This window comes from Paramormyrops kingsleyae, chromosome 2, assembly GCF_048594095.1.
Source record: "Paramormyrops kingsleyae isolate MSU_618 chromosome 2, PKINGS_0.4, whole genome shotgun sequence".
NCBI classification, from domain to species: Eukaryota; Metazoa; Chordata; class Actinopteri; order Osteoglossiformes; family Mormyridae; genus Paramormyrops; species Paramormyrops kingsleyae.
In genome coordinates, this window is record NC_132798.1 from 29,355,931 (window position 1) to 29,383,559 (window position 27,629).

Sequence of the window (27,629 nt, forward strand, 5' to 3'; positions counted from 1 at the left end):
ACACTAATATTGGCGGTAATGTTTATAAACAATCAAAGAATGCTTACAAATATCACATATTGGACGATAAAATAAGTAACCGAAGTAACTGGAATAAGGTTCTGCAATCTCTAAAAATTGGAAGTATTTCCACAATTTTGGCCACTAGTATATATAATAAGAAAGTACTGGAAAGCATTGTGGTGATTATTAAAACAAATTCCCCACAGGAGGTATTTATTTAATGTTTTACATTAAAACATAAATACTGGTTTGAATAACAGTGAAAGAGGCAGTGCACAGTGTCACTAGAGTTCCAAGTAAAAGTCCCACTTTGAAGTGGATATTATAAACTGCATCAAGGGTTTCCATTATTTGGCCATGATGTATTTCACTAGTGGTTCACTTCTGTTACTATTGTTTAGAAATAAACTTCTAATTTTACACCAGGCATTTAAGACTATATATATTATAAGGGCCTGTGACTCTCTACTGGAAAAGTGGGTGGAAGATTGATGCAGAGATGAATGAATTGATGGATGAATGTTTAAAGTAATAAATTTTTTTGTTAATTTTAAGTACTTCAGTTGTTGATAGACTATGTCTGTCTGTATTGTTCTGACATTAACCATTAATGATCCGTTTGTGGATTTCAATTGTTTTTTTTTCCATTAGGTGAGGACATTGACAAATTCAAGAAGAGTATGTACCTTCAAAGCAGCTCTCGGAGGTGACACTGTGCCATATTTGCACACTTATTTGATTTTTTATTTCCCGGCTGGCAGCGTGTCACCGGTGTTAAACAGAGGTGATGATAACGCTATTTGTGCGCGAGCTGTATGCCCATCTGCAGACAGCTGATTCCATAAAGATTGAGAAGGGAATACATTTGCAGAAGTACACTCCCCGCTAATCTGTTTGAGGAGCACTGTATGGCATTAGTACCTGCACTTCATGTTATCTGCCAGCCCTGATAAGATACATCTTTATTAAATTTGGTTATTGAAAGGGTGTCAGTCAAGGAAAGGAAATATGCTAATAGAGGAGAAGAATTAAAGGCCGCGCAGCCCCTGCTACCCCCCACTCTGACTGCGGCGTCTCAGACGGCAGACTGGGCCCCTTGACCAGCTCAATTGAGAGGCTGCATGGAAGAGGGGAGAGACCAATGTCTATCTCCAGCAGCATGAGAAACTGGCTGGAGATGTACAAGGTGAAATAGCTTTTCTTTTCATTTTGTGCTCCCCACCCCATCCCCCACACTGACACACACACACACACACACACACACCAGTCCTGTCCCGGTCTAAGAGCTCCCCTCTGTGAATGCCGGGTGGCACTGCAGTGCAGTGAAGGCCTCGGAGATGCTCACTGGCTCTCTCTGGCTTAGTTACTGATGTGATTCACGTGTCCAGTGTTTCCCGTGCGGTAATTCCAGCAGTTGTCGGAGACATTTCCCAGATGACCTTTAACCTAAATTAGAGCTGTTCTGAGACTCGAACACATGCGTACATCCATGACATAAGCTGAGGAACACAGGGTATAGTCCTGAAATATCGAACACGAGCGGGGTAAACCAAGACTGCTACTCGAGGAGCCAAACTCAGAGACATACGCGAAACGTGTTTGGAGTTTGAGTATTATGCAGAGCTGCGTGAGTGTAGGCCAGGGAAATTATACGATCAAACAGATCCCTTTGTCTTATTCAGAAGTGTCCACAGTTGGAGCTGTCATTAGGCACCACGGAGACTGACAATAGGCTCAAAGTGGCGTTTTTGTGCGCCGGTGATGGCTCCGAGCGAAGGGTTAACACCGCAAAGACAAAAGGGAAGGCTGGAGGCATTGTGCTGTAGAAAGGCGCTCAGGACCGCCGCCGGCCAAAGGCCTCCTCTGAGTGAGAGTCGCCTCCTTTGAGCATATAGGGAGAAGCATTCATGCCTAGATGCAGCTCAAAAGACCCTGTCAAGGCCTCCTCTCTACCCGTCCCCCAAAAGAAGACGCCCTCTCTGCTCACCACAGCCAGCCTGGGCCCAATCCCAGGCAGGCCGAGAGGGGCCGAACCCCATTTAAAAAAGAGGTCACGTCAGCAATGAAGCAGCGGGTCTCAAGCCCGAGACATCCTCCCGCCAGAAGCGGAGCCCTCCGCCCCCGGCTGGGCCCACCAGGACTTGCATACCACTACTAAGCTTCCCCCTCAGTCCTGCGATGAAGCCAGGAAAGCAGCAGATCCTGGCGAGAACAAACCAAAGTAACGTGACCAGGGTCCCCTGGATGGCCTGCTCGGGCAGTGAGAGCACATCTACCAGAGCAGGAAATGAGAGAGCCTTTCTCACCTGGGACACGCACTGCCATGCTGTTGCAATAACAGGCAACAGCAACACAACATGCCTCATCTCCCACAAACAATCCAGAGGAAGCTGAACTGCAAGAGCTAAGCACTGAATTCCTATAAAAAGGACCAAAATTAAAATAATAAGACAACACAACACGTGTTGACAGACAAAGCTATTTCACACCTATGCGGCAGATCATTTGTGTGTCATATGTCCATTATTGATATAAGTAAACAAATTCCAATCGTGTCCTGAATTCCACACCAGAAGCTACTGCCCTAAGCGAGGAGTGTCACTCACATATCTGCTCAGGATCTGCTTCCGCTCGTAGGGGTCGTCCAACATGTTGACGGGCAGGTCAGAGATGGACACAGCCGCAGAGGCGGTGAGAGTGACCAGCATCATCAGCATGCCGCGGCCCTCCTCCAGAGGAACCTCTAGCTTGTGTGTGCGCTCCTTGCTCAGCGTGGAGAGGTCCACCTGACACCTGGAAATCCCAGTCACACAAAAACAGGAATGCATTAAGAAAACCGCGGAGCGCCATGGGACACAAACAGGCATTATATGCACATTTCTTGCTTTCTAAGTACAGCGTACATATTACCTGCATGTGCGTCATCAAAGATTCTTAAACAGTATAGAAAAGTATATGTAAATGACCCCAGGCAACGGCTATAAGCAGGATACTGGAGGAACTACAAATAGAAATGGAAGTACTTGCTTGGCTTCGACACTAAATCACTTTCTCCGGACCACGCTCCGCCATGTGACAAGTTTGCATGCAGGTACTGCCAGCTGGCTAACAAGCTAACCATGTCATTTAATGAAAATGTCAATTGGTAGTGAAGAGCCGGATAATACACTGACCACAGGGCCAGCAGGCCCAGCTAGGGAGGGCACACTGAAATAAATGGACATTTAAAGAGCCGAAATGGCCAATTAGGAGTTAGAGAGGCAGAGGCTGCAGCGAGTCTCCCAGGCTTCAGTGGACGTCACCTTGCAGGATGGAAGTGTGGGGCCTGAAGCAGAAGAGGAGCTGGCAGATAGCTCAGTACATTTAGCAGCTCTGCTTCCATCTTCTCTTCTCTATTAACACTTCTGTCTGCAGAACTTAATGGGGCCTTGTCATGGAAAGAGACACACATTGCCTTTGCAATGTGGGAAGGTTCAAGTCACAAATAAAATTAGTCTTTTCCCACCGTGAAATAGGATGGAAAAGTATCACCTTTCGGTGAACTTTCGCTGGACACAAGCCCTTTTTATTGCCTTTCGGGGAAATTTATATAAAAGAAACAAAACAAAAGGCATTTATATTATTTATAAGCTATGCGAGGACTATAAATATGTGAGCAAGATTTTTAGATTTTTTTTTGTCTATTACTGGTTATTTGTTTTTATTTCAAATTCCAAAGAGCACTTTACCAGCAAGACTGGTATTAAAGGAGCATTTCTAAATGGCACCAAAATACATTTCTTATACTTCTTCTCTCTTTCGCAGTAACAAAAAATCCAACCATCACAACAGCGGGGGGGCACCTTTGCACTGCTCTCAGCTTACAGCCAATCCATCACAGTCTTCCCCCATCTGCCATTCAGACAGTGAGGCGTGATTTATGGAATCATTATTCAAGTATCAGCACACATCCAGTCAGACTCGTAATATACATCCTGCACAGATGGAAATAAAGATGCCGTCCAGGCAGATAAACTCCCCGGGTTATAAAAAAAATCAGCGTTCCTCTTTTACGCTGAAATATATTTTCACACAACAGTTATAGGTACGCCTCAGGAACGGGGGACAATGACTTAAGATGTGCCACTTGTTGAGAGGGATTAATGTGGGGCATGTTGCGCAAAGGGACACAAACAAGATGGGGATGCCAGCACATGTTCAGAAACCTTAGATGTCAATCTAAGGCCGAAACTGCGAAACTGGCACTAGTTTCATATTGGAGATTAGGAGAGCGATGGCCTCAGAGACTGCCGGAGAATGATTTTCAGGCCTGACAGATAATGGCGTGGTGATCAGGCAAGCGCCTCTGGCACAAAACCATAATTAACTCAATTTCCCTTCCATTACAGTCTCACTATATCCCTGCTGCTGAGGGCCTGTCTTTAGTGTGCTGGATCTCTAGGAGTGATGTCATGCTTTAAGTCTAACTTCATGCCTCTACTTACATTGGTCTGTAATCTGATCACCAATACATGCTTTTTAAATTTTTATTAGTGAGAAATTTTAATTTTCCAATCCGTGGATTGCGACTACATTTTGGGGGTCTTGTACAATTTCCAGTGTGCATTTCACTATTCTTTACACAATGCTGGATTATTTGCAGAAAACTTCATAAGCAACTGAGACATATAAACAGTTAATATCAGAATGCAAAATGGTATTTCAACAAGTTGAACTAATCAAACAACCATCCAGCAACTGTATTCCAAAATGGAAAAAATACTAATGATTTATTATTCTTTTCTGAATTACACTTCAGTCTCTGATAATATAATGATGAGTCTCTTAAGCTTTTGCTATAGCTAAGGGCCAGTTCTCTGTTTAAAACTCTCGACATGCCTGAAATCCTTAATCAACAATAAACAATCAAATTAACTTTTTGGGTGGAAAACCTTTAACTGGCCTGCTTGACTTTAAGTGGTACAAAATTTTTGATAAGCTTAAAACGATGCTACACGAAAATCTTTCACTTAATGTCATAATCTAAGAGCATCTCAAAGTCTGTGTGGGAAGTCTTGACTCCAACATTGCATGGAGTCTCCTGCCCCCTGCTGGACAACCAGCAGAAGAGTTATCTCGCTTTTTTTCGTTGTGAAATTGTACATGCACCCAGAAAAATGAGAAAACTTTACATTTATCTACAAAGCATGTCTCTGTTACTAACACCATCTATTATTTAACTCCATCCAGGCACATACAAAATATTTGTCAATCCATCCATACGTCTTCTATAGTATTTACCCAGTACGGGGTTGCAATCAACCTCGAGCAATCAACAATCACATACTATGGGCTATTCACATACACCAGCCCATCCGGCTGCATTGTTATGAACTGTGTGCGATTAGACAAGTGCCTCTGGCACAAAGCCGTACCTTGAAGAAACCCAGCTAAGAAACAATAGGCCAGGACACAGTGGACCTACATGAAATAAACTGTGCACATACTTGTGAATTAAATGACAGAATAATAAGCAATCCAGAGTGTAACTAACGCAACATTTAGGCCAAGATTCACCTACCTGCCCATGAAATCGTCCTTTTTCGCGGCATCTTTATCCCAGACAGTGATATCGATGATCCCACCATGTTCTTCGTATATGTGGAAGTCAAACTGCTCTCTCCACTGGGGGTTCAGGGTTTTGGACATCGTCTGGAAAATAAATTGAAAACATCTGATGATTCTTAGTAGATCAGTATAGATGGGATACAAAAAAATACATATACTGTACATTCTGGAGCACAAATATCCCCAGTAATAAAAGAATGGTAGTAGGTAGTAAACAGTAGTAAAATGACCTTGCTCTTGTACTTCTGGTGACCAAGCCGGAACTTGACATAGGGATCACTCAGTCCATTGGAGTCCATGGGCTTCAAGTTGCTGCCTTCTATAAGAGCAATACTAACAATGCCCCTCCATAGCTGGGACTTCCGGTGTAGGTCTGAGAGCCTCAGGCTGTGGTACTGCAGCTACACACGCAAACAGACATAGGCATTGGAAATGTCAAACCCAGGCCTCTGAGCCAACTGCACAGGCAAACACGGGGCCACCTCTACAAGGGCAGTTTTGATTGGTCCATTCAAATCAGGACGCATGTGCAATCCAAAAAAGACAAAGAAATGCACAATGCATACGTACTTTACTTAGGTGCTGGCAGGTAGAATTCAAAAAGTGGCCCAGATTTAGATTTATTTTTGGTTTAACCGATGAAATCTTGGCTTTGATCAATGGATAATTTCAGTGTGGTTTTTCAAGGAAATAATGACAAGGCATAGGTTGGCAAAAACTGTAAGAAATATCCATACTTTGTGGAAATAAATATAAATGTGACATTTATGGACAGAGAAATGATAAGTCTGAATTTGAAACATTGGGCCGATTTTTACCCACTCCTCCAGTCAGGGTGCTTACCTGCCGGTACCTACTCTGTATATTTACACCCTCGTATACTTACAACCAGGAGCACGTCTGTGCACAATACAGAAAATAAAAATACTTTAAAAATACAAAGAGGAAAAAGCTGGAAAGTCATCTGAGAAACTCTAAAAGATGAAAAATATGTTTACTGCAGTACTGTAATACCAAATACTATTAGATGTTGTATTGATCAGTATCCATATATCCGGAAGTTCGGGGGTTCAAATCCGGTGACTGGTTGAGGAATCATATTGCTGTTGGGCCCTTGAGCAGGGCCTATATGCCCAACTGGTTCCGGGATGCTGGTTAACCCTGGTCTCTGGCCCCAAGTTTTCCTCACTTGTACATTAGTTTGGGCAAAAGTGTCTGTTAAATATAACTCCTATAAAAATCAATAATAATTATAAGTGCATTTTGAACAGTTATCAATTGCATGTAATGTTCCAGAAATTTAAGATAAGTTCATTTTCATGCGTTTAAGTCATGTGGGGAGTTTTTACACAACATTCTTAGCCTTAACAGTAGATATTCCAGATTTGATCTGGAAACTGGTTTGCATTCTTTTCACTTGAAAATGACATTAAACCCCAATTACACTCTTACAATAGAGAGCTTTGATCTTAGGTGAACCTCTAATCCGTATTCTCCAGATATTACACAACAATTGGCCGACTAGCAACACATGAATATTCCTATGCAAAAAAATGTATTTACAAACACATATAGTACGCAAATCACACATATCCAGGAAATTTCATTCCTGCTGATCTATAATTGAAAAACTTTTTTTTTTAGTTGTTACCTCTCATTACATAAATTCAGAAAAAATACACCTAGGCCTACAATTAAAAGTGACGTGCATTTAAGCTACACAACAAAAATAATAATTGAATCAGGAATAAATACAAAGACCTGTGGGTATTTGAAATCTCCAACTTTGACCAAAGTTTCATTCTGTGTCGAGCAGGGTGGCTGGAGGGGAGAACAGTGGGTGGGTGGGAGCTGTGAACCTTCTTATGAAGACTGGCAGGAAAACAGGATTGGGATTCTTTGCTTCTGTTTTGTTTAAAAACCACCAGCTCATCATAAATTCATTAAAGTTGAACATACATATAAATAAATACGGAGAGCTTAGATGTGGGGTTTGTTAGCCGCTCGCTCTATTCCCAAGCCGCAGGCCTGCTGACCCACTTTACAACTTCAAAGGTTCAACGTGCGATCCAACATGGCGCCCTCCACACATCACGCCTCGGCAAATTCCTGCCTTTCCCAGCAGTCTTCATCAAAGCTGACCCAGAATTTAAATGGTTAAAGGAAAATACGCACCGCATACATTGACAAAATACCGAAAACTAAGCAAAGCTCTGCATGGTATTGATATGTAGTGATTTGTAGCCCTGGTGGCATATACTGTATGAAAATTAGAAACATGGAAGGCAACTGGTGGTGTTAATACCTGTTATACAATGTTGCAGAGGTTTCAGGGTCACCTAGAAAAGTAAGTTGCTTTAGGACAGAAAGGGACTCCACATGCACAGCACACCGGTGTTCACAACATGACATCATGCTTATAGGATCATAAAAGGAAAACAAAATAACGGCAAAGAAATGCGACACAAATCCAAGAACCCACCTGCAAAACTGAAAAATCACGGGCATGAATGCTGTCTGACCCCCAGGGTAATAATTCAGCCTCCAGCTCTGCTCTGGGTGTCACTGTAACCATCACCTTAGAAACCAATCGACCATCTGTACTTTACTTCAGTTTCCAAGGAATGTGTCTGGCCTCTTCACAGAGGTAGGTATGATGTGGACTCCAAAGCGCAGAGTGATACTGTAGCTGTCTCTGCCCTGCCCCTCCCCCTTTAGGTAGAGAAGGTGCCCATCCAATACCCTGCTTACCGGCATTGAAATCCTGCAGTTTCATACCCATTACCATAGGTACAGAGTTGCAGCCAATTAACTTTGTTTTCAATAAGAGTTTCCATATTTTATCGCTTGTGCCCGTAAGCCTGAATGAGACAAGTGGGTATAGAAAATGGTGTATGGATGGATGGATGGATGGATTTTATACTGTTAGCTAAAATAAAAATTACAGCAGAGAATTCTTATTCATTAGCGTTTCCTAGTTGTCTGAAACCAAAGGGCCCCACCTGAAAACAGACTGGACCCTTGCCACTGATGATCAGCTAAAACCGGGGGGCTTAATACCTTAATGCCTTTATCTCTGGGGGGCACCGACCTAGCCAGCGAATTTCACTTTCTCAGACAGTGCACGCTCAACATGGTCCACACCCAGGTGGGGGTTAGAGGGCAGCAGGGGTGAAACTGTCCTAAGGCTCCGTGTGGGCCTCGACCGCCGATGCCCTGTTGAATATTACTCACTTGAACCGGCATTTCGTCAATTCATGACACATTTGTCCAGACCTCCTTCCAGACCCCTTTCAACTGTCCTACAGACCCCCTACTGAATTACGAAGAAACAAAGGTTCTTCAACAGGTAGTAAAGTGACAAGACTTACCTTGCTTCAACAAGCAACTATAGAATAGATTATGCTAATCATAAGCATTCATTTTCATTCCTCTTCTTTTTCCCCTACTTATCCGACTCTACGTAACACACTGACGTCAAACAAAAAAACGGATACATGAAAAAAAGATGCAACTGACACTCATCCAGTAAGGATGTCTGCTTCAAACGAGACTGGTGCAAAGCATAGGGCCACTCTTCATCCAGGGGGTGCATGCTGTGCATTACCTTACTGGTTCTTTTCCAGCTCCTTCTCAATAGCATCTTCTGTAAATGAGATACAGTAGTGAATAGTATTACAGAAGTAATAACCACTCACAGGGAGCCATGACTCGAAAGAGCAGCCCAGAAGGTACAAATAGCACTTGGACACCATAAGCCACGTACAGAAAGCGTGTCTGCCAGAAAAAGCTGACATATACCGTGAATGCAGCTGAGGGTCTGGTATACATGTGCTTTCACATACATACATACTTTGGAATCTCTCCATTTAACCTTTTTTTTGTTTTGCAGATTGAACCTTCAGTTCTGAGGGATATGTCTTTTAAGACCCACCTCAGAATATAGTTCCCATTGTTCTGTGGCTGTGTCCACTTCTTCCCGTTTTGGGTTTGCAAGCGAGAACGGTAGGTGCGGATTGTGAAATGTTACACTGCCACGCCGAATGCTAATGCATGAAAAATGAGAGGATTCCAAAGGACATGAACTCTTAGTACAAAGAACATGTTTTTTTTGTACTAATGCTGTTTCTCAGGAAATAAAAGCCCATTGGAGTAAGAAAGACAGCAATCAGATAAGAGGTAATACACACAAAAGCATTAAATAGCTGCAGGAAGAAAAAAAAACAATGCTCAGCTAAGCTATTATTCGATATCTGAGTTTCCGAGACATGAACGATCCAGAACTTTCTGCTCTATAACTGAATGCCCTCTACTTGGCTAAATGGCACAGTGTCACTTTCCTTCCGTAATTTTCATGCAAATCATTAACTGCATAATTGCATTTCCCCGTGACACCACCAGCTGTTCTTTAAAATTAATTTTACTGACATAATAAGCAAACTCCAACAAGCACTTTACTAATAAAAGCAAAACGCTGTAGTTACCAAATGTGTAGGCATGCACCTACTCATGTATGTAACACATCAACGTGCACCTCTCATTGTACAGAACATTAATATACAGGATTTTTTTTTCTTGAAACAGCAGTGTTTCACTGTCAGCAACACAAGGTCTGCACCCCCATTCTGCATATGCTATTTTGATACTTCTAAATTATGAACTTAATAGAAATGCTACACTGGAATGGCACGAAACATCGGCGCATGCTGAAATGAACATGAAATGGTCAATATTTGAAGTGTCTTCCACGGCAGTCAATTCCTAATGCGGAGAATATTTTCCCATTGGTCTAGCTGCCAGTCAACACGACAAAAGAACTGTAGAACTTTTAGGAAAAAGCTACATAGTACCCATAGTGCTCTATTGTACACAGTAAATCTTGTTCACTCTAAGCGGACAGCAAGTACGAGGAACAACAGCCTGGTAACATGGTGAATAAAATCTTCCACTGGATTTACTATCACTATGTGAGAGCTTTAGGACCCCTGTTTCTGTTGGAAAAGATCATTTATATCTTATATTTCATACCAAGTATATGGATCTATGCAGGATATACACACAGGTAATCACTGAGCTAAGGTTAGGGTTACAAACAAAAGGTCCTACTGAGGCAATGGTTACACTGGAGCACTGGGCTTCGGAGCATATCTGCTGGGGAATGCAGTGCGGCATTTCCCCCTGTACTCTGGATCCTTCTCAGCGTTCCACTCACAGCCTTATGCAGTGCAGAGGCAGGTCAATAGTGACGAAGTGACACAGAGCATAAATACAAAAAAGGCGCACAAAGGGGGACAGAGAAGAGAAATGATTCACTTACTGAGTCTTTGGAATCCATCTCCTTCGGTGTCAAGGTGACAGCCAGCTCTAAAGAGCCCAGGTCTTCGTCAGGACAGTGGGCATCCTTCAGTTCCAATTTAACATCATGGGTCCTGGAACAGTATCATTACAGAACTGTGTTTTACCAGGTTTCGACAAGACAAGTTAGGACAACCCATTAAGTTTCCTATAAAAACAAAAACTACAATCTATTTGCATGGCTAAAACCACTATTACTACTGCTAATACTACTACTACTACTACTACTACTACTACTAATAATAATAATAATAATAATAATAATAATCATCTAACTGGCTGTTTGACAGATTACTTAACCACCGACCTGTTGCCTAATCCACATTCATAATTATCCTTACAGTGGATACTCACCCTGGTTAAAATGCCAGGCTTTTGTGATGTAAAAAAAAATAAAACTATGATAAATCATTTCAAAGCTTTTGCCACCTTTTATGTGTGAAAAGCTTTGAAATGATTTATCGTGACCTCATTTTTATACATCACAAAGACCTGGCACCTGGCATCTAGTGTACTTCTAGGCATTGAACTGTATAGCATGTGCAATACCAGATATTTTCAATAGATGGCTGTAGCGTTGCATTATACTTTAGAAGTCGATGGACAGGGAGTCTTACTTTATATGTAATAAAAAACAATGACTATGTAATATTAAAAGAAGAAAAAATATGATTAATTATTGCAACAATGTAAAAAAATATTATAAAATACATGGAATAAAAATGTTTATATGCAATTTATTTATATAACGAGAACAGGCAGACGGGGTCACAAAGGCACCCCCCACTTTACCTTTTAAGCTCCAGAGATTCAAGATACAGGTACGCTGAACCCATGAAGTCATCTTGAAGACCAAAGTCATAGTCAAAGACCTGCACAGCAAAGTAAGAGTGACATTAAGGAATGAAAAATTCAGCCACAGTGCTTCTTGATTCGCCTGCTTTGAATGATGATAGTAGTCACTTGAAATGTTCATCATGTATCAGAGTGAATTTCAGAAACTTATAATGAACACAAAGCCACATGCAGAAAAGCTAGATGACTGATATTTAACCAGGCAATGAAGGAGTTACATATAATTTTATGGGGGGTGGGGGGGGGGGGGGTACTTTTTTACATTTTGTTTTATTGCACATCTCTCCAGGCACCAGGGAAGTCATTTCTTTAACACTCCAAAAGAAGTGCTCCTTGAATTAGCAAACAGCCTTGTAAGCAGTTTATTTCTGTATTAAGGGACTGGCATCCTGTGCAGGGGACACTGGCTAGGACAGACTCCATGTCTCCGTTCCCTGTGACCCTGACAAGCGCTCCGAAGGGAGGGGTATCACATGCAGTGTTGCACAAAAGCCTTAAGCAGTCAGAGAAAATGTTGAAGCTGTTTATTTTGGCAGCAATTGCATTTTTGCTCAGGAAAAAAAAAAACATTACAACAATATGCAAATTTACTACAAGACAATAAGGCGGCAGCAGCTCATAGCTCTCCGGTTTTGAGCCTTGTTTTGCGTGAATGTTGTCCGTGAGTCATGCAAATCCACCGTATAGTCGCTTGGACTAAATTAATATCAGGCTTCCTATTTCGTTGTGTATTTAATAACATGCTGTGCTAGTGGTAAAGTTAACAAATACATGAGTGCATTGGATGGTTACCACAAATACCAGGATAACTTTAGGAGACACTTTGAAATCAACACACTTTTAACCAAAATAATAGTTTTACATCAGCATAAAGATCATTTCAGCATCATTTTCTTTGACTGTCTAAGACTTTTGCACAGTACTGTGTCGATGTGAAGGTGCATATGTGCCATCCATCCATCCATCACCATAACTGCTTAACTCCAACTGGGGTCGCGGGGGGGGGGACCAGAGCCTATCCCGGGAGCAACGGGCACAGGCAGGAACCGACCCTGGGCAGTCACCAACACACCACAGTGCGCACACACTTACACACACTCACACACACTCACACAGAGGCACCCATGCCAGACTGTACCTTGAAATACAGCGGCTCGCTTAAGCTGTCCACCAGAAGGCTGACCTTCTCGTCCCACACGGGGTTCAGGTTCTTGTGGATGGTCTTGCTGCGAAAAACCTCCTTACCTGCGATTTTGAGCTTCACATACGGATCGCTTGTTCCTGGAGTGAAACAAAAGATGAGAGAAGAAAGAGCTCAAGACTTAAACCATGGATTACCAAAATGAATCAGTTATACTTTGCATGGAGTGGTCAAAATAAAGTTTATTCTTATATTTATAATAATCTAAAGAGGACAACGAAGGAGCGATATGGATCAGCGCACAGCAAAGACAGTGAGCATCACTTTAATGGAGAAAGTTATAAGGAACAAAGGACTGCAAGGTGACAGGAGAAATAAAACTGATTGAAAGTATACAGATGTTTAATACATCATAAAGCCTTTAACCTCATTTAATGTGAAGTTATCTTCAGAATTTTATGTACGAACACATTACCAAAAATGGGTAATAGGTATGTTTTAGTATAAGCTATTCTATAAGCAGACAGTGCTTTCACGTTAAGAAAGCATCACAGCCTTCTTGCGGTTTTTCTGTTTACTGTGGTAGCTGTTTCAGAGGAAACTGAGACGAGTGTTTTGTTGTGGTGATCCTCGAGATTTCCGGTCATATGACCCGAGGCAGAAGCACCTAGTGGTTTAACTGTGGTTTCCTTACTCATCAGCTGGTGTTCAATCTAAGCAATAAAGCATATCCAATTAAAATGACTATTTTTTTAATCTGTACACAGCTTACTTGGCAGACATTTTCATTAATCTAACATAGTATCATGGATTTATGACGGTACTGACAACTTTTTCTGGATATTTAACTTTTGATTTATGATTGAAATGCCATCCACCCATCCAGCCCCCAAACGCCTGTGCAGTGCAGGGTTGTTGGGGGCCCGGAGACTCGAAATGCAAATGTAACAAGAAACGTAAAATTTTATTTTCCTCATGGCCACATTGTAGCTCAGTACTGTTGCCTCATAACTCTAAGGTGGGAATTTGAATCTCAACCCTGCCCTAGTGTGTATAGAGTTTGCATTTTCTCCCCGTGTTCAATATAAAGACATCAAGTTCAGTCTTTGGTGCTGGCTTTCAGAGCCACTAACTGAACAGCACCCATCTTCATTAAGTTCCTCATTACAGCCTACATCTCATCTCAACCTCTTCAGTCAGCAGCTCAGTGCCCATTCACACCCGGTCATCAGATTCCCTCTCACCCTTCAAAGAATGCCTCACAATCCATCTGTTCCAAGAACACTTCAACTACCCTCCTAGCCACTAACCTGTTCTACAGTACCTTCATCTGCAATCCCTTAGATCAGGGGTCTCAAACTCCAGTCCTGGAGGGCCGGAGCCCTGTGTAGCTTAGTTTTTTCCCTGTCCCAACAGAAGTGATTCAACTCAAGAGCTGTGTGGTAATTAGGTAAGTAGTTGAATCAGGTGTTTTTAATGAAGGTAAACCAAAAACTGTGCAGGGCTCCGGCCCTCCAGGACTGGAGTTTGAGACCCCTGCCTTAGATGGTCTCCTGCACATCCTGAATGCTCTTCTTTACAATTGTCTGCCATTGAGTAGCCCTCTAATTAGCTTCTTGCTGTGTTGGCAGCGTACTCGATAGCTCTTGGTCCAATGATAACTTGCACATGTTTGCTAGCCCAATCTAGATGCACATACAGTATGCATAGCTGGCTTCTTGACTGCTGTATGCACTGAAGTGTCGACTACATAAATAAATTTAAAGGTGCACAGACGTAAAACATAGACCTACTAAAACCCCAATAAAATGTACAATATCACGTATAAGCTTATATTTCTGATTGACCTATAACGCGTGTGTGTGCGTAACCGCCAAAGACTATCAGCATATTCCCCTGCCTTGTGTTTTATATTGGAGAAGTAGTTGGAAGGCGCATGGTACAATATCTGGAAGTGGCAGCAGGGGGCAGCAAACTCTAAGAGTTCAGTTTAAAAGCAGGCAAACTGCTCTTGCAATGTGGGGACGACGTTCTAAAAATGTGGCATTACCAAGAGAAGAAACTTTCCCTATTTTACACATCTGTCACTCTCTCAACATACAAATGTCACATATTTGCTTGTGGTCCCTATTCTATTACAATGTTTTCTCCATGGTATTTCTAGGGCTGCAACATCTAATTGATAATGTTGATAATTAACGGTAATGGTAATTACCGGTAATTATTAATTAGTTGACACTTTTGTCGTTGATTCGTTGCATTTCATTGTTAAATCTGGCCAGCAGATCGATCTTAAAGTTTCACTGAATAAAAACGACTTTAACGTTAATCTAATCAGCAATTTTTCCTATGCAGAAATATGGAGACGTAAGCAAAAAAAAATTTATTCAGTAAATTTAACTGAGGTACAATAATCATATGTGCTCAATTTTTGCTCTGCTAATTTTAAATATTTTTCCAGCACTTCCACGTAGCTTCAAAGTGGTCAACCAATCAAAACCTGTTATTTTGATGCTGTGGGGACCATTCATTTCGGTCCCAAAAAGGGTAAATTCAGTTTTATAAAAATCAGTGACTGCAGTCAGAAAACTAAAAATGCCAATAGACTTGTATTTTGTTTGGTTACTTATGGTTAAGGTTAGGGCTGGGTAGAGGTTAAGGGTGTCGTGATTGGGATTAGGGTTTTAGAAAAGAATGGAAGGTCCCCATTTAGATAGGTACGGCAACGAGTGTGTGGGGGTGCGCGTCAGAGAAAGACAAGAAGAGAAAGATAGAGAGAGAAACCTGAAAGAGATATTTATATGATATATCTGTCTATTCCAAAGACTAGCGGTGCAAGGCAGGGAACAACCCAGGATGGGACGATCATTTTGTGAAATGCGATATCATCAGGGATTTTGGATACTGTAACATAATAATGTAGTGTAGAATTTGTATGTTCATGGTTCTAAAGGCAAGATGTGAGATTAAATGATAATCTGTCGATAAATTATACTAGTGATATTTAATAGTCAATGGCTAAATGCCTGTTTCTTTAAACATTATATGCGTGCTGATAATAACTTTTATGTATCAAAAAAAAAGACATGCCCCAGGAAAACCTGACTTAGCCCCCGATCATTTCAATAGCTAGAACGCCCAGGTGTTAATCGTGCAATGAAAAAGAGTTTAATAACAGGAGTAACATACTGAGAGCTCAACAGGCCCCATCTGCAGTGGTGGCAGCGGGCTGGGGGCGGGGGCATCCTGGACATTTGTATCACAGTTTCAGTCACAGTTTCAGAACCGTTATATCACGTTAGGTAGAGGGGGGGGGGGGGGGCATATCGAAGATATTTATATCTCACCCACTTATCTCACCACCGTAAAATACAGTCCCCAGTAGCCTCCCATTGTTATGTAAACCTGTTTTCAATTCCTTTCAAGAGCAAATCTTAAACCAACAAACTCAAAATCACAATGCTCATATGCACATGCCTGCAATTAGTTTGGAATTCATTATAGTTGCTGGTGAATACAGTGCATTCCTATGGAATTCAATGGCTAAAGGGAGTAATGACATGTGAGACTGCTATATAGCATGCATTACCTCCAGCAGGCACCCCCCCCCCCCCCATGCAGGCGGAATGGATTATCCCACATAAAACAGTCATTAAAACCTTTACTTTGAAGTTGTACACTCTAATTAATTTAACCTTTAAATTTTATTTTTGCATTCACCTCTATTCACTCTCTCTATGCCTATTAAATATTCACCAACACAGAATGAGATGTGGCAGCTTCACTTAAACATGCCATAAAATCAATGCATGTGTGTGCGTGTGTTTTAACTATACATGCCGCGACCCACTGAAAATTGTCCTGCGATTAACTTTTAGGCATGAAGCTTTTCGCTACAACTCCGTGCTTAGAGTAGAACGTAGAGGACTGATCAACTGAAGAGTTCGCACAACTGGGTTTGAGTAACTGATCGAACGGTTATCCCAGAAAAAACCTGCCAACACACCGGCCCTTTCTGGATTTGATTTCCAGCCCCTGTAGTGGCATATGCAGTTAGTGTGTATTGCTTGGTAAAGGATGTTGTGTACCCTGTGGTCATTGTGCCATATGGTACACTTCGTCATATATAGGGAAAAAAGAGAAATAATGATAAAAAAACATTAATAAAATAAAAAGAAAATAATAAAACCCAATAATAAATCATTATCCCTCGTATGTGTACATGTGTGTATTTGTAGCCCTATGCTGACCATTGGGTGTTGTGCAGTTTCTTCATTACACACATAACTTAAGAGGGACAACGGTCACCTTAAAGAGGACAGCATTTTCATGAAGTACTCCTTATTCACTGACAGCTGTCATTGCCATAATGGAAGAGTAGAATGACACTACAGCGGTCAGATACGAATCCATGCCTTTGTACACGGGAAATTACGTCTGTAATGTTTGGATATTACACGCACCTGTCTATTCCAGTCAGCCAGTAACATTCTGTAAGCGACAATGTTGGACCAGGAATTTGTAAATGGTCGTAGTGTGACTGAAACACAATGAACTGCAATTAACGTAATATTTGTGTGTGTGTGTGTATGATTATTATATATTTATATGATATTACACAGTTCACGAGTTTTTGTACGCGACCGGCTGTGAAAGTAGTTTGTTAGTTGCTGTGCACAACTCGCTGTGAGTCTGACCAATCAGCGCTGGAACCACTGTAGTTCGAACTACGGAAGTCCCAACTAACTAACGTGGTTCGAACTACTGTGGTACGACGGTTTTGGGAAACAGTCGTACTTCGGATGATGGTTAGTTTTAACTACCAAAGTACGATGCATCGTTAATGCCAACTTCCGTCGTTGTTTGGGAAACACACCGCAGAATAGGACAGGGATCCATACTATCAATGTTCCTCAAAGTAATGTTTCCATTACAAAAGACTCAGAGTATTTCATATACTATTTCTAGGGATTCTTTATGAGCCTGAGCTATAAATGGCGGGACTACATATGAATGTAGCTATTAGGAAATTGAGATGGAAATTGGGGCGATGGTGGTGCAGGAGGTAGTGCTACCCTTCGGCAACCGGAGGGTCCTCCTGACCCCATCGAAGTGTCCTTGAGCAAGACACTGAACCCCGAATTGCTCCCGGTGAGCTGGTTGGCGCCTTGCATGGCAGCCTCCACCACCGGTGTATGAATGGGTGAATGTGAGGCATAACTGTAAAGCGCTTTGAGTGCTCGAAAGAGTAGCAAAAATTAGCTATATAAATGCAATCAATTTACCATTTACCATGGAACCTTAAGATAGAGATACTGTAGCTGTGACTGCTTTTTTTAATTAATAAAAAATACAACAACATGTACGCTATGAAATACCAAAATCTAGTAACGGATCAAGCTTGTCTATGTCTATGTGCTTGCTTAGCATCCCCAGTTATGTGTAAAGGACCAGTCAGTGGCTCAGTGGGTAGCCTTATGGTCTCACGGCCAGTGATTGAGAACTCCTATAATCTGAGTGTGTCTCTATGGATTTCCTCCATAACCCACCCTCCATTGGATGAGTGACTAAGGAAAATGGATGGATGGGTGTTAGAGGCCCAGGGTATTCCCATGAGACCCCAGAAAAAGACATTTACACTGAAGAGAATCATGCTCAAAAACTACAATGAAGAGAATTCTCTTACCTCCAAAGGTCCAGAATATACAATGGAAAAGTGTACATGATGAAGATAAATGTCGCCTCTTTCCGAAAAAATGTTCTTCTTCAATGTTTCAGCTTATGCTGGAGCTATTTTAAGCACTCTGAAAGTTGTTACTTTGTAATGATCTTGATCTCAACATCTCCTGTGTTTTCCATGTCACCCTCTGGCCATTGGTGTCATTTAAAAAGCAACAATATATTACTGTACTATTTAGAAGAAAGGGTCGCTCATGCTGTTTTATGGTTAATAATCTTAGGTTGTTCACGAACCTTAGGCGCTAAGAAAAGATTAATTTATAATGTATATTTCTCTAGAACACACTGACAGGCTCACTAGGAAATACATATATAAATCTATATCATATGACTTGAGACCCAGACACAAGGAAAGATAAAAAAAATATTTTTATTTAAAAGTGCTGCGTGTCGGAAATGTGATGACAAATAAGAAATTATCTGATTTTAATCAAATGGTTCTTTAATGTAAGCTAATTATACTTTGCTTAACTGAATTCACTGTAAAAATGTACAAACTGTGTGACACACTTTATATAACATTTGGTCTTTATACTGCTTAATTATACACAGTTTCCACTGGTGATGAATAGAAAATGCCAAAGATAAAATAGTTTTGGTTTTTTTTGGTTTTTTTTTAATACACCCTATCACCGCCCTTGCAGGTTCCCTTGGACACTGCCTGTTTGTGTATTGATGTCCTGATGAGCTCCATCTGCTGCCTAAAGCAAGCCAAGCCTTGGTCTTCAAGTCAATGTTTACTGCATCCCCATCCTGGGATATTGCATTCCACCATTACTGTACAAGTGCAACATAATGCTCTTCAAGCCAGCACTGACCAAGCTCAAAATATCACCATAAAAACGTGTGAAAACCTCGAGATGGACTTCTTCTGGAAGCTTTGGATTCCTTCATAGTTTCTAAGGTGTATAGCTGAGTAAGATTTGTGCCTTCAAATTTTCTTTAGTGTGATTGTGTAATGGGCTAGTATTTTGTTCAAATTCTCCCCTATCTGATAACAAATGGTTTCAGGGGACAGGTCATATTGAATGTTGATGTATTGATTATAGATTAATTTTATAGGAATTTTAACAAAAATAATATTACCACACTATATATACATAATAAAGAAAATGCTAATTTATACTTGAAGCAATATCCGTTATGCTTGCATTTTTCCTCAACCACTGATCCAAGCGGGGTTCTGGAGCCTGTCCCAGAAAACACAGGGTACAAAGCCCATTGCCAACCCACACATTCCCACACAAGAATTCACTGTGTGTAGAACAAAGATACACAAACAAATGCAGAATATGCTAACTCCACAACCACAGATCCTCAAACACCCCAACCCTGAAGGCTGCCCCCTACTTTTTGTCCTTGATTTTTGTATACTCAGAAATAATAACGTGTTTTGTGAAAAAAAAGTCACAAATAATACTGTAACACTCTCAAACAAAAATTTAAATTCCTTTTGGTTCTAAGATTTTAATTCAGATTTTATCAGTTAATAACTGGACCTCATATATTTTCTACTTGCCATCACTGCATACTTTGTGTCATAATATAAATGTGTTTTTATATTATAAAAATACCAAACACATACATACACACACACACACACAAACACAGGTTTGTAATTATATCTTTGTGGGAACTCTCTATTCATTTCTATGGGGAAAACTCTAATCCCAACACGACAACCTTACTCCCTACCCATCCCTAACCTTAACCGTAAGTAACTAAACAAAATATAAGCCTTTTGGCAGTTTTACCTTTTACATTTTTTGATTGAATTTACAGATCTTTGTAGGGACCTGAAAAGTGGTCCCCACAACATCAAAATAACAGGGTTTTATTACATTTTGGGAGATATTTGGTCCCCACAATGTAATCTAAACATAATCCACACGCACACTCTCACATGGTGCTATGCTTGCACTGGAATGGACACTACTCAGCCACTGCAGTAAGGTTGAAGATTTTTTGTCTGATGCCTCTCCAGCCATCCTTCTTGGCCAAATCTCGTTCAGCAATGATATTAGTAAGTGGAAAGCAAACATTAATAAGTAACTTAATACCTTGTTGCATAGTTCTAGCAAGTTATATACACCTAATGAAAAGATTTCAGTTGTTGGCAACATTTTTTTTAAATACCAGTCCACAGTCTAGAAATAGTTCTGCTCAGTTTTTCACTTCATGCCTTTTCTGAAAAACAGAAACTCTCACACACACACGCATCTATGCAATTTGTATCCCAGGTGCACTGTAATGTACAGCTGCATTAGCATCCTACAAGCCATATGAAGAAGTGAGTAATAGCTTACAGTAAGTGGGTAGTCTCTGAACAGAAAGAAAGCACAGACCCTACTGGGCTGACAGGCCAACAAAGGTAAGTTGTATGGGCATAAATACACTATAAGTACCATTCCCACTATAAGTACAGTATTAGAGAAGAAGGACCATCACTGACAGTAACTATTATTTCTGGAATATCTGCTAATGTGCTAATGCATCATTATTGCACTAGCCATAATTTAAACCTTTGGGCATACTTATGCAACGGTATTTATCCTATAATGGCATATACAATTGGCTGTCACTCTAGACAAAAAAACAGATATTCATTGGCTGCGGTGAAAGTGAAGGATGAATACAAGGTCAGTTAATCCAGACTATTTAAACACACTGAAGTGTCTTGGCACACCAGCGTTCCAACAGCAGAGGAATGAGGCTGTGAGCAATGTATGCGGCAAATGTCAGCAAACAAGATTTAACATACTGTACTTCTATGCCATAAGAAGATTGAATTCTGCGGAAATTATATCCTTCTTTGAACAATGCACCACGATGACGCCAGTGGTTACTGCTGACAAACTGAAGCATAGAAGTATACTGAAGCAGGACCATCACTAGATCAAGATCTATCACAGAGGTACTCAAATGACGGAATCCAAAACGCAGGCTAATGCAGACCAACCCCCACCCCCCTACCCCCAAGAAATGTTATCAGGGACAGTGAAGAATGGTTTTTGTTGCTCGTGGAATTTGGGGAAATTATTGAGCACCCTTGGTCTATAACTATGATTTTTCTGCAGGTGAATGTAATTTAGATAAAGAGATTATGATATTTCAACATAGATTCTTGAATTTGCCAAGAAATTATTAAACTCAATAGAAACTCAAACTGAAGTTAAATTCAGTTTCACTGCAAGTCAAAGTTAAGACTTTTATTCCAACCATCCATCTATTTCCCAACTACTTATCCTGGCCAGTGTCACGTAAGCATTTTATTGTCAAATAAAATTCAAAATCCGTAGCACAAAAATACTTCAGCTAGAGTACAATTAAAATAGCTTTTTTACTCTTGATAATTTTTACATTTTTGGAATTAGTTTTTACTTCACAAGTTTATTTTCTTTTAAGTAACAGCAAATGTGTGGTTTATTATAAAATTACAGACAAGGAGACTCGCACACATGACAACATAACAGAAGTTTGGGGAGTTATCTGCAGATTTTGCAGTATGACATGAAAATCACAGAGCATAATGTAGGCCATAAAGAGCTGTGTACTCATGAGGCACAGTATCAACTTAACCAAAGAGCTTTCAATTCTGGAAAAAAAAATCCACAACCCAAGCACACAATGCGAGATGAAAGTGAAAGTTTCACAGAGTATTTTCACAGCCAATTCACCTTAATACGTCAAGCAAAGGTTCTTAGCTTTTCGCCTCTGCACACAGTGGGCCATTTAGACCAAGCAAGAAGACACTTATTTCTGTACTTTATAATAAAACTGCTCTGAACATGGCTTAGAAGCGGTTACAAGAGAGATGGTAGTAGTTTGAAAATGTCTCAAGTCATATTAATTACCTATTTAATACTTTGAAATCTTTCAACTCTTAGGTTAAGTTTTATGTAGGCAACCCTGATGAAACCTTGAACCAAAGGCATGTATAATTACGTAGGCTAAGCTTGCATAGGGTACATTTCAAATCAAAAGGCACATGGCTTTTCACTGCAAAGTCAAAGAGGGTCATAATTTGTAATTACATATCCTATTTTTACAAATTCAATTCACATTATATTTTTTAATCTCTAATGAAAAAAGTCTTCTGATAAACTACACTAGTATAGAAAAGATTTTTCTCAACTGGGCTTCACAGACATGTCTTAACAGAACAAAAAAAAAAGCTACCTGTAGGTTTTTCCAAGAGGAAGACTGTGGTGATCATCGGGTTATTATTGTCCATTTCTGTCTTATGTAAAATGTTAATTGCTGCTACCCATGAGAAGACTAATGTTCTATTTTATATTTCACAGTTTTTAGAGGGTGGATTGTTTTGTATTACATTTAGTATACACTATATTGCCAAAAGTATTAGGACACCCCTCCAAATCATTGAATTCAGGTGTTCCAGTCACTTCCATAGCCACAGATGCATAAAATCTAGCACCTAGGCATGCAGACTGCTTCTTCAAACATTTGCAAAAGAATGGGTCACTCACAGGAGCTCAGTGAATTCAAGCATGGTACCATGATAGGATGCCACCTATGCAATAAGTCCATTTGTGACATTTCCTTGCTACTAAATATTCCACATTCAACTGTTAGTGGTATTATAACAGAGTGGGAGCAATTGGGAACAACAGCAACTCAGCCACAAAGTGGTAAGTCACATAAAATCACAGAGAGGGGACAATGCATGCTGAGGTGCCCAGTGCACAGAAGTCGCCAACTGTCTGCAGAGTCAATAGCTAACTTCATATGGCCATCAGATTAGCTCAAGATCAGTGGGTTTCCATGGCCGAGCAGCTGCATCCAAGTTCTATTCCTAGCCGTTGTTAGTGTTAGTGCCCATGTTGGGTCCCACCCAGGTCTGGTCACATCAGGTTGGGAAGTGTGCACTTGTACAGTGCATTGCCGCAGCCACCACACAAAGAAACACCTTGGGATCCTGGTTGGCAAACCCCCAGGCCGACACACAGTCCAGTCCCACCCTACAGAAATGGCCATCAATCTGCCGCAACCAGATGGGTGTCTCTTTGGCGTGGTCCAGCTGCTCGGGTGCTCTGCAATAAGGACCCTGCGAGTCGGATCACCCTCAGGGAATCGTGCCACATAGCTGTAGTGCCATACTGTAACTGATGCTCCCTCATAATGCAGGTAATGTGCCTCATTTGGAACTCCCTCAGCATCCACTCATTCAACACAAAGGCAAACCAACAGTATCCAAGGATTCTCAGAAGAGACACAGTACCAAAGGAGTCCAGTCTTCATCTCAGGTCACTTCATTACAGGCCACACACCCCTTTCAAGCAATCTCATGATCCCCCACGCTCTCCCAATCCATCTACTGACTTCATAGGAAGAGTCACCAGAGACATGGATGTTGTTATAGGAGCAAGAACACGCCCCTGATGAAACCCAGAATCAACTGGGAATAACACAGAGGTTCTGCCCCCACCCTGCAGAGCACTCACAGTACCAGTGTAGAGGCCAGCTGTGACATCCAGCAACTTGGGGGGATCACACGAAGTCTCAGGATGCCCCACAGGGCAACTCAATCAAGTAAGTCACCTGTGCAATCTCAGAAAGATTGGGTGATTCATGGTTAATCAAAGGATTAGCCTCAAGAACTGTGGACCCAGAGATGTCCAGCGTTGTAGAAACAGCTTTAAACAGCTGCACAAAGTAGCCGGCCCAGTAGGTCACAACTGCAGTGTCATCTGTAAGGACCGTTCCAGCACCCACCCTGACTGTGACTCTCTAAGAAACAGATTCAAATGTGTGTAATGCTTCGATTCCTCTGTAAGCAGGACGTTGGTCGCTAGACTACAGATGGTGTGTCACTTGCCCACAGATCCCTCTAACAAACACCTCCTTATCTGCCCTCAGAGCCCTCGCAGCCATCCTTCTCATTTCCCGGTAGAGACCAGACTTGTCATCATGCTTTTGATGATATCCCTGTGAGATGAAACACCTCCTTCTGGGAACACCAACAACGCCAACACAACCCTGAGCAACCTTCAGGGTCTTGTCACGGAAGGTCGCCCACATCACATTAAAATTGCCAGTCACACCCAAGTCTGCAAGTTCCTCACACAAACTGCATGCAAACTAATTAAAAACAGCCTGATCTTGGAGTCTGGCCAAGTTCAGCCTCATTCTCCTAGTAGGTGGTAGCCTACTGGACCTAAACTGAATCTTCAGAGTAGCAACAACAAGTCTGTGGTCATAATTCACAAGCTGGGCACTTCTGTAGATGCTGCAGTTCTGTAGGAGCCTCCAGCATCTGCCCAGGAGAATGTGATGGGTCTCCTTCACCACACCACCAGTATTGGAGCACCGAGTCCAATGATGCGGCTCAGAGCGCTGGAACCAGGATCCAGCGATCCACAGCCCCTGACTTTTTGCAAAGTCAAGGAACATGGTCCCACTTTCACCATGGTCACCAAACACCATCATACCAGCCTTGTCAATGCAGTGGTCGCATTGAAGTCACCCATGACAAGAGTAGTGTCACCTCATGGGGACCCATCAACCACCAAGCCAAGTTGAGAATAATATGTCTACTTCATCGAGACATCACTCACCATGGTCGGAGACAACACACAAGACCACCCAGAGAGTGCCTTAGCCAAAGTCTCATAATACGCTCATTGAATGCAGTGACATCAGACACCATCATGAGGAGCCAATCTGCCACAGCAATAGCTACTCCCTGAGTATGGCAGGCATCAGCGTGACCAGACCAATAGCAGGTGTGCCAGCCTACAGAGATCTGTCCACTCCCTGGTCTGCGTACTTCAGAAAGTGCCTTCACTGAAATGCAGAGATTACGAAGCTCCTCCGACAGCAGAGGAAAATCCTAATTATTGTTCTGTTCCTGTTTGTTCAACCTTCCCCTGTGATTATGTCAGCTGTGGTCCCACCGGAATTATCCTCGCTGCCTCAGTCTGTATCCTGTTCAAGTCACTGTACTGTGAAGCAAAGAAGCTTCACAGTACAGTGCACAGTAGCAGCACCTGCTAGTCAAAGGGGAGCAGTTATTAACTTGGCGGCGCTACATTTGACTGTACTTAGTCAGCTTATGTCATATCTCTTAAACTTGGCAATTATAATAATTTATGCATATTTTGCTACTAATTTTTCAAGCATTCTCACACACGTACTATAAGAGTATTAGGTCCTAGGCTAAAAAAAACAATATTCTGAGGGAAAAAAACTAAACTAAGAAAAAAGTAGTTCCAAGATTAAAATATATGAGAAAACAATATTCTCTTGATATTCTCTTGATATCAAATGTTTTTTTTTGGGAAAAAACTGAGCGTGCAAACAACATTACGGCAGCTGTTTGAAACTTCCTGTGGCTTTAACTGTCTGGTTGTTATTACTTTCATTACTCTTCTCAGCAAGGGCATATCGCCTTGTCTTTTTAACAGTGAGTAAGATGATCAAGTGGATTTTGTAGTTCAGTGCCCTTGCTCTGATTTCTCATAAATCAGTAGGCACAAGCAATGGGTTTCATGCTGTCAGTATATCAAGAGCCAACTTAAAATATGAAATCATATAAATACATTTTAATGGACAGTGCAATTTGATTATCTTATAGGAGGTAGTGGCATGTGTTCTTACGTGACCTAAAGCCCATGGGAGAATGCTATCAATATTACGGTAATTATCAAATAAAAGAAAGTGATATAATCTCAGAGAGTTCCTCAGTTTTTTTCCTCATAAATCTACGACTTAAATCTTTTTTTTTCTCTGAATATTACCCCTCTCCCCCTTAGTAACCTACAATGGCCCTAATATGCCGTTGTACACACACACTTGCATTTCATTATGTAATTTTCTTTAAGAGCTTTGAGTGATCATTGAAATGAGAAAAATAAAAGGGAAGTGAAAGTGCTTGTAGACTACAACTATAAACATGTGGAGTGTAGGTGTTTGTGCACAGTAACTATGTTCACCACTCAAAGGTTTTCTAAAGACACAATATATATTCCACAGTGTTGGGATTAAGTTGATTTCTCTTTCTACAACTCCTCCTGCTTTTGAGAATACACGTCCGTAGGAGAAAGGAGCCAGAGGTGTATAAAAACTGAAGTGCAAGCTAATGGAAGAACGGCATTATGCATTGACCAGAATCTCAGTGGGTCCTCAGAACACAGTATGTTGAAGTCACTGAGATGACACTGCACCTCAACTGTGTCTCCGCATTGATGATGTGTAGTTAGTATATGTAATACATCCTAAAAACAGACCAAACTCCTCACTTATGGACAATACATTGTTGCATCTATATGACGTCATTTGTTTTAAGAAGAATAAACCCATTTCTAATGTCATATAGAAATATATATAGGTACAAAAACAAGTTCATAACACACGTAATCTAAATTGCACATCAAAAAGCTAAATATCAGTGTATGACGATGTTGTCACCAGAAGCAACACTCTACAACAACCAAACATGCAGCAAACACTAACACAGAGAGACAAAATGTCAGATGATAACCCTCATGCAGTGAAAATAACAAGCTCTTACCCTGTCATCTTTTTATTTTTTATTTTTTTCTCCAGAAAAAAAGTTTTATAAGTTTATATACTTATAAAAGTATATTCCCAGTATATTCTTCTTAACAATTAATCATACTGTCCTGATGATGGGAGCACGGTACTTTCCAAGGTGGTACGGCGGTAAAAATTTTGTGAGCCGCTGCTTTACAAGGTTTTAGTCCATGGCACAGTTTTTAAATCCGGCCAGCTGATCTGCCACTTTCCTCAAACACAGTGATTAGCAATGATCAAAATATCCCAATATTTACAAATTAAAATATCACCCATTATTAGACATCACCCAGTTCTAAATGGTATCGGCATCAGTATCAGTAAGTACCAGAAAGCAAGCATTGGTACTCGTACTCAGTCTGATTGGTACTCA

The 27,629-nt window shown here is 41.1% G+C and overlaps 1 protein-coding gene across 7 annotated transcripts in view; it reads right to left on the reverse strand.

Annotated features, from left to right (window-relative positions):
- LOC111847265 (multiple C2 and transmembrane domain-containing protein 1-like) overlaps window positions 1-27,629 on the reverse strand; it is a 106,933-nt gene that overhangs the window by 53,366 nt on the left and 25,938 nt on the right. For 5 of the 7 annotated variants that reach the window (XR_002839061.2, XM_072708891.1, XM_023818294.2 and 2 more), the window contains exons 3-9: window positions 12,959-13,101; window positions 11,758-11,837; window positions 10,928-11,039; window positions 9,218-9,256; window positions 5,841-6,011; window positions 5,564-5,694; window positions 2,610-2,796 (exon numbers count right to left, since the gene is read on the reverse strand). Coding sequence is in view for 6 of the 7 variants with exons in the window: in XM_072708891.1 (XP_072564992.1) it covers window positions 2,610-2,796; window positions 5,564-5,694; window positions 5,841-6,011; window positions 9,218-9,256; window positions 10,928-11,039; window positions 11,758-11,837; window positions 12,959-13,101 (863 nt within the window). In the remaining variant the exon portion in view is untranslated. The remainder of the gene's footprint in view (window positions 1-2,609; window positions 2,797-5,563; window positions 5,695-5,840; window positions 6,012-9,217; window positions 9,257-10,927; window positions 11,040-11,757; window positions 11,838-12,958; window positions 13,102-27,629) is intronic. The other 2 variants (XM_072708892.1, XM_023818295.2) reach the window with 1 other exon arrangement.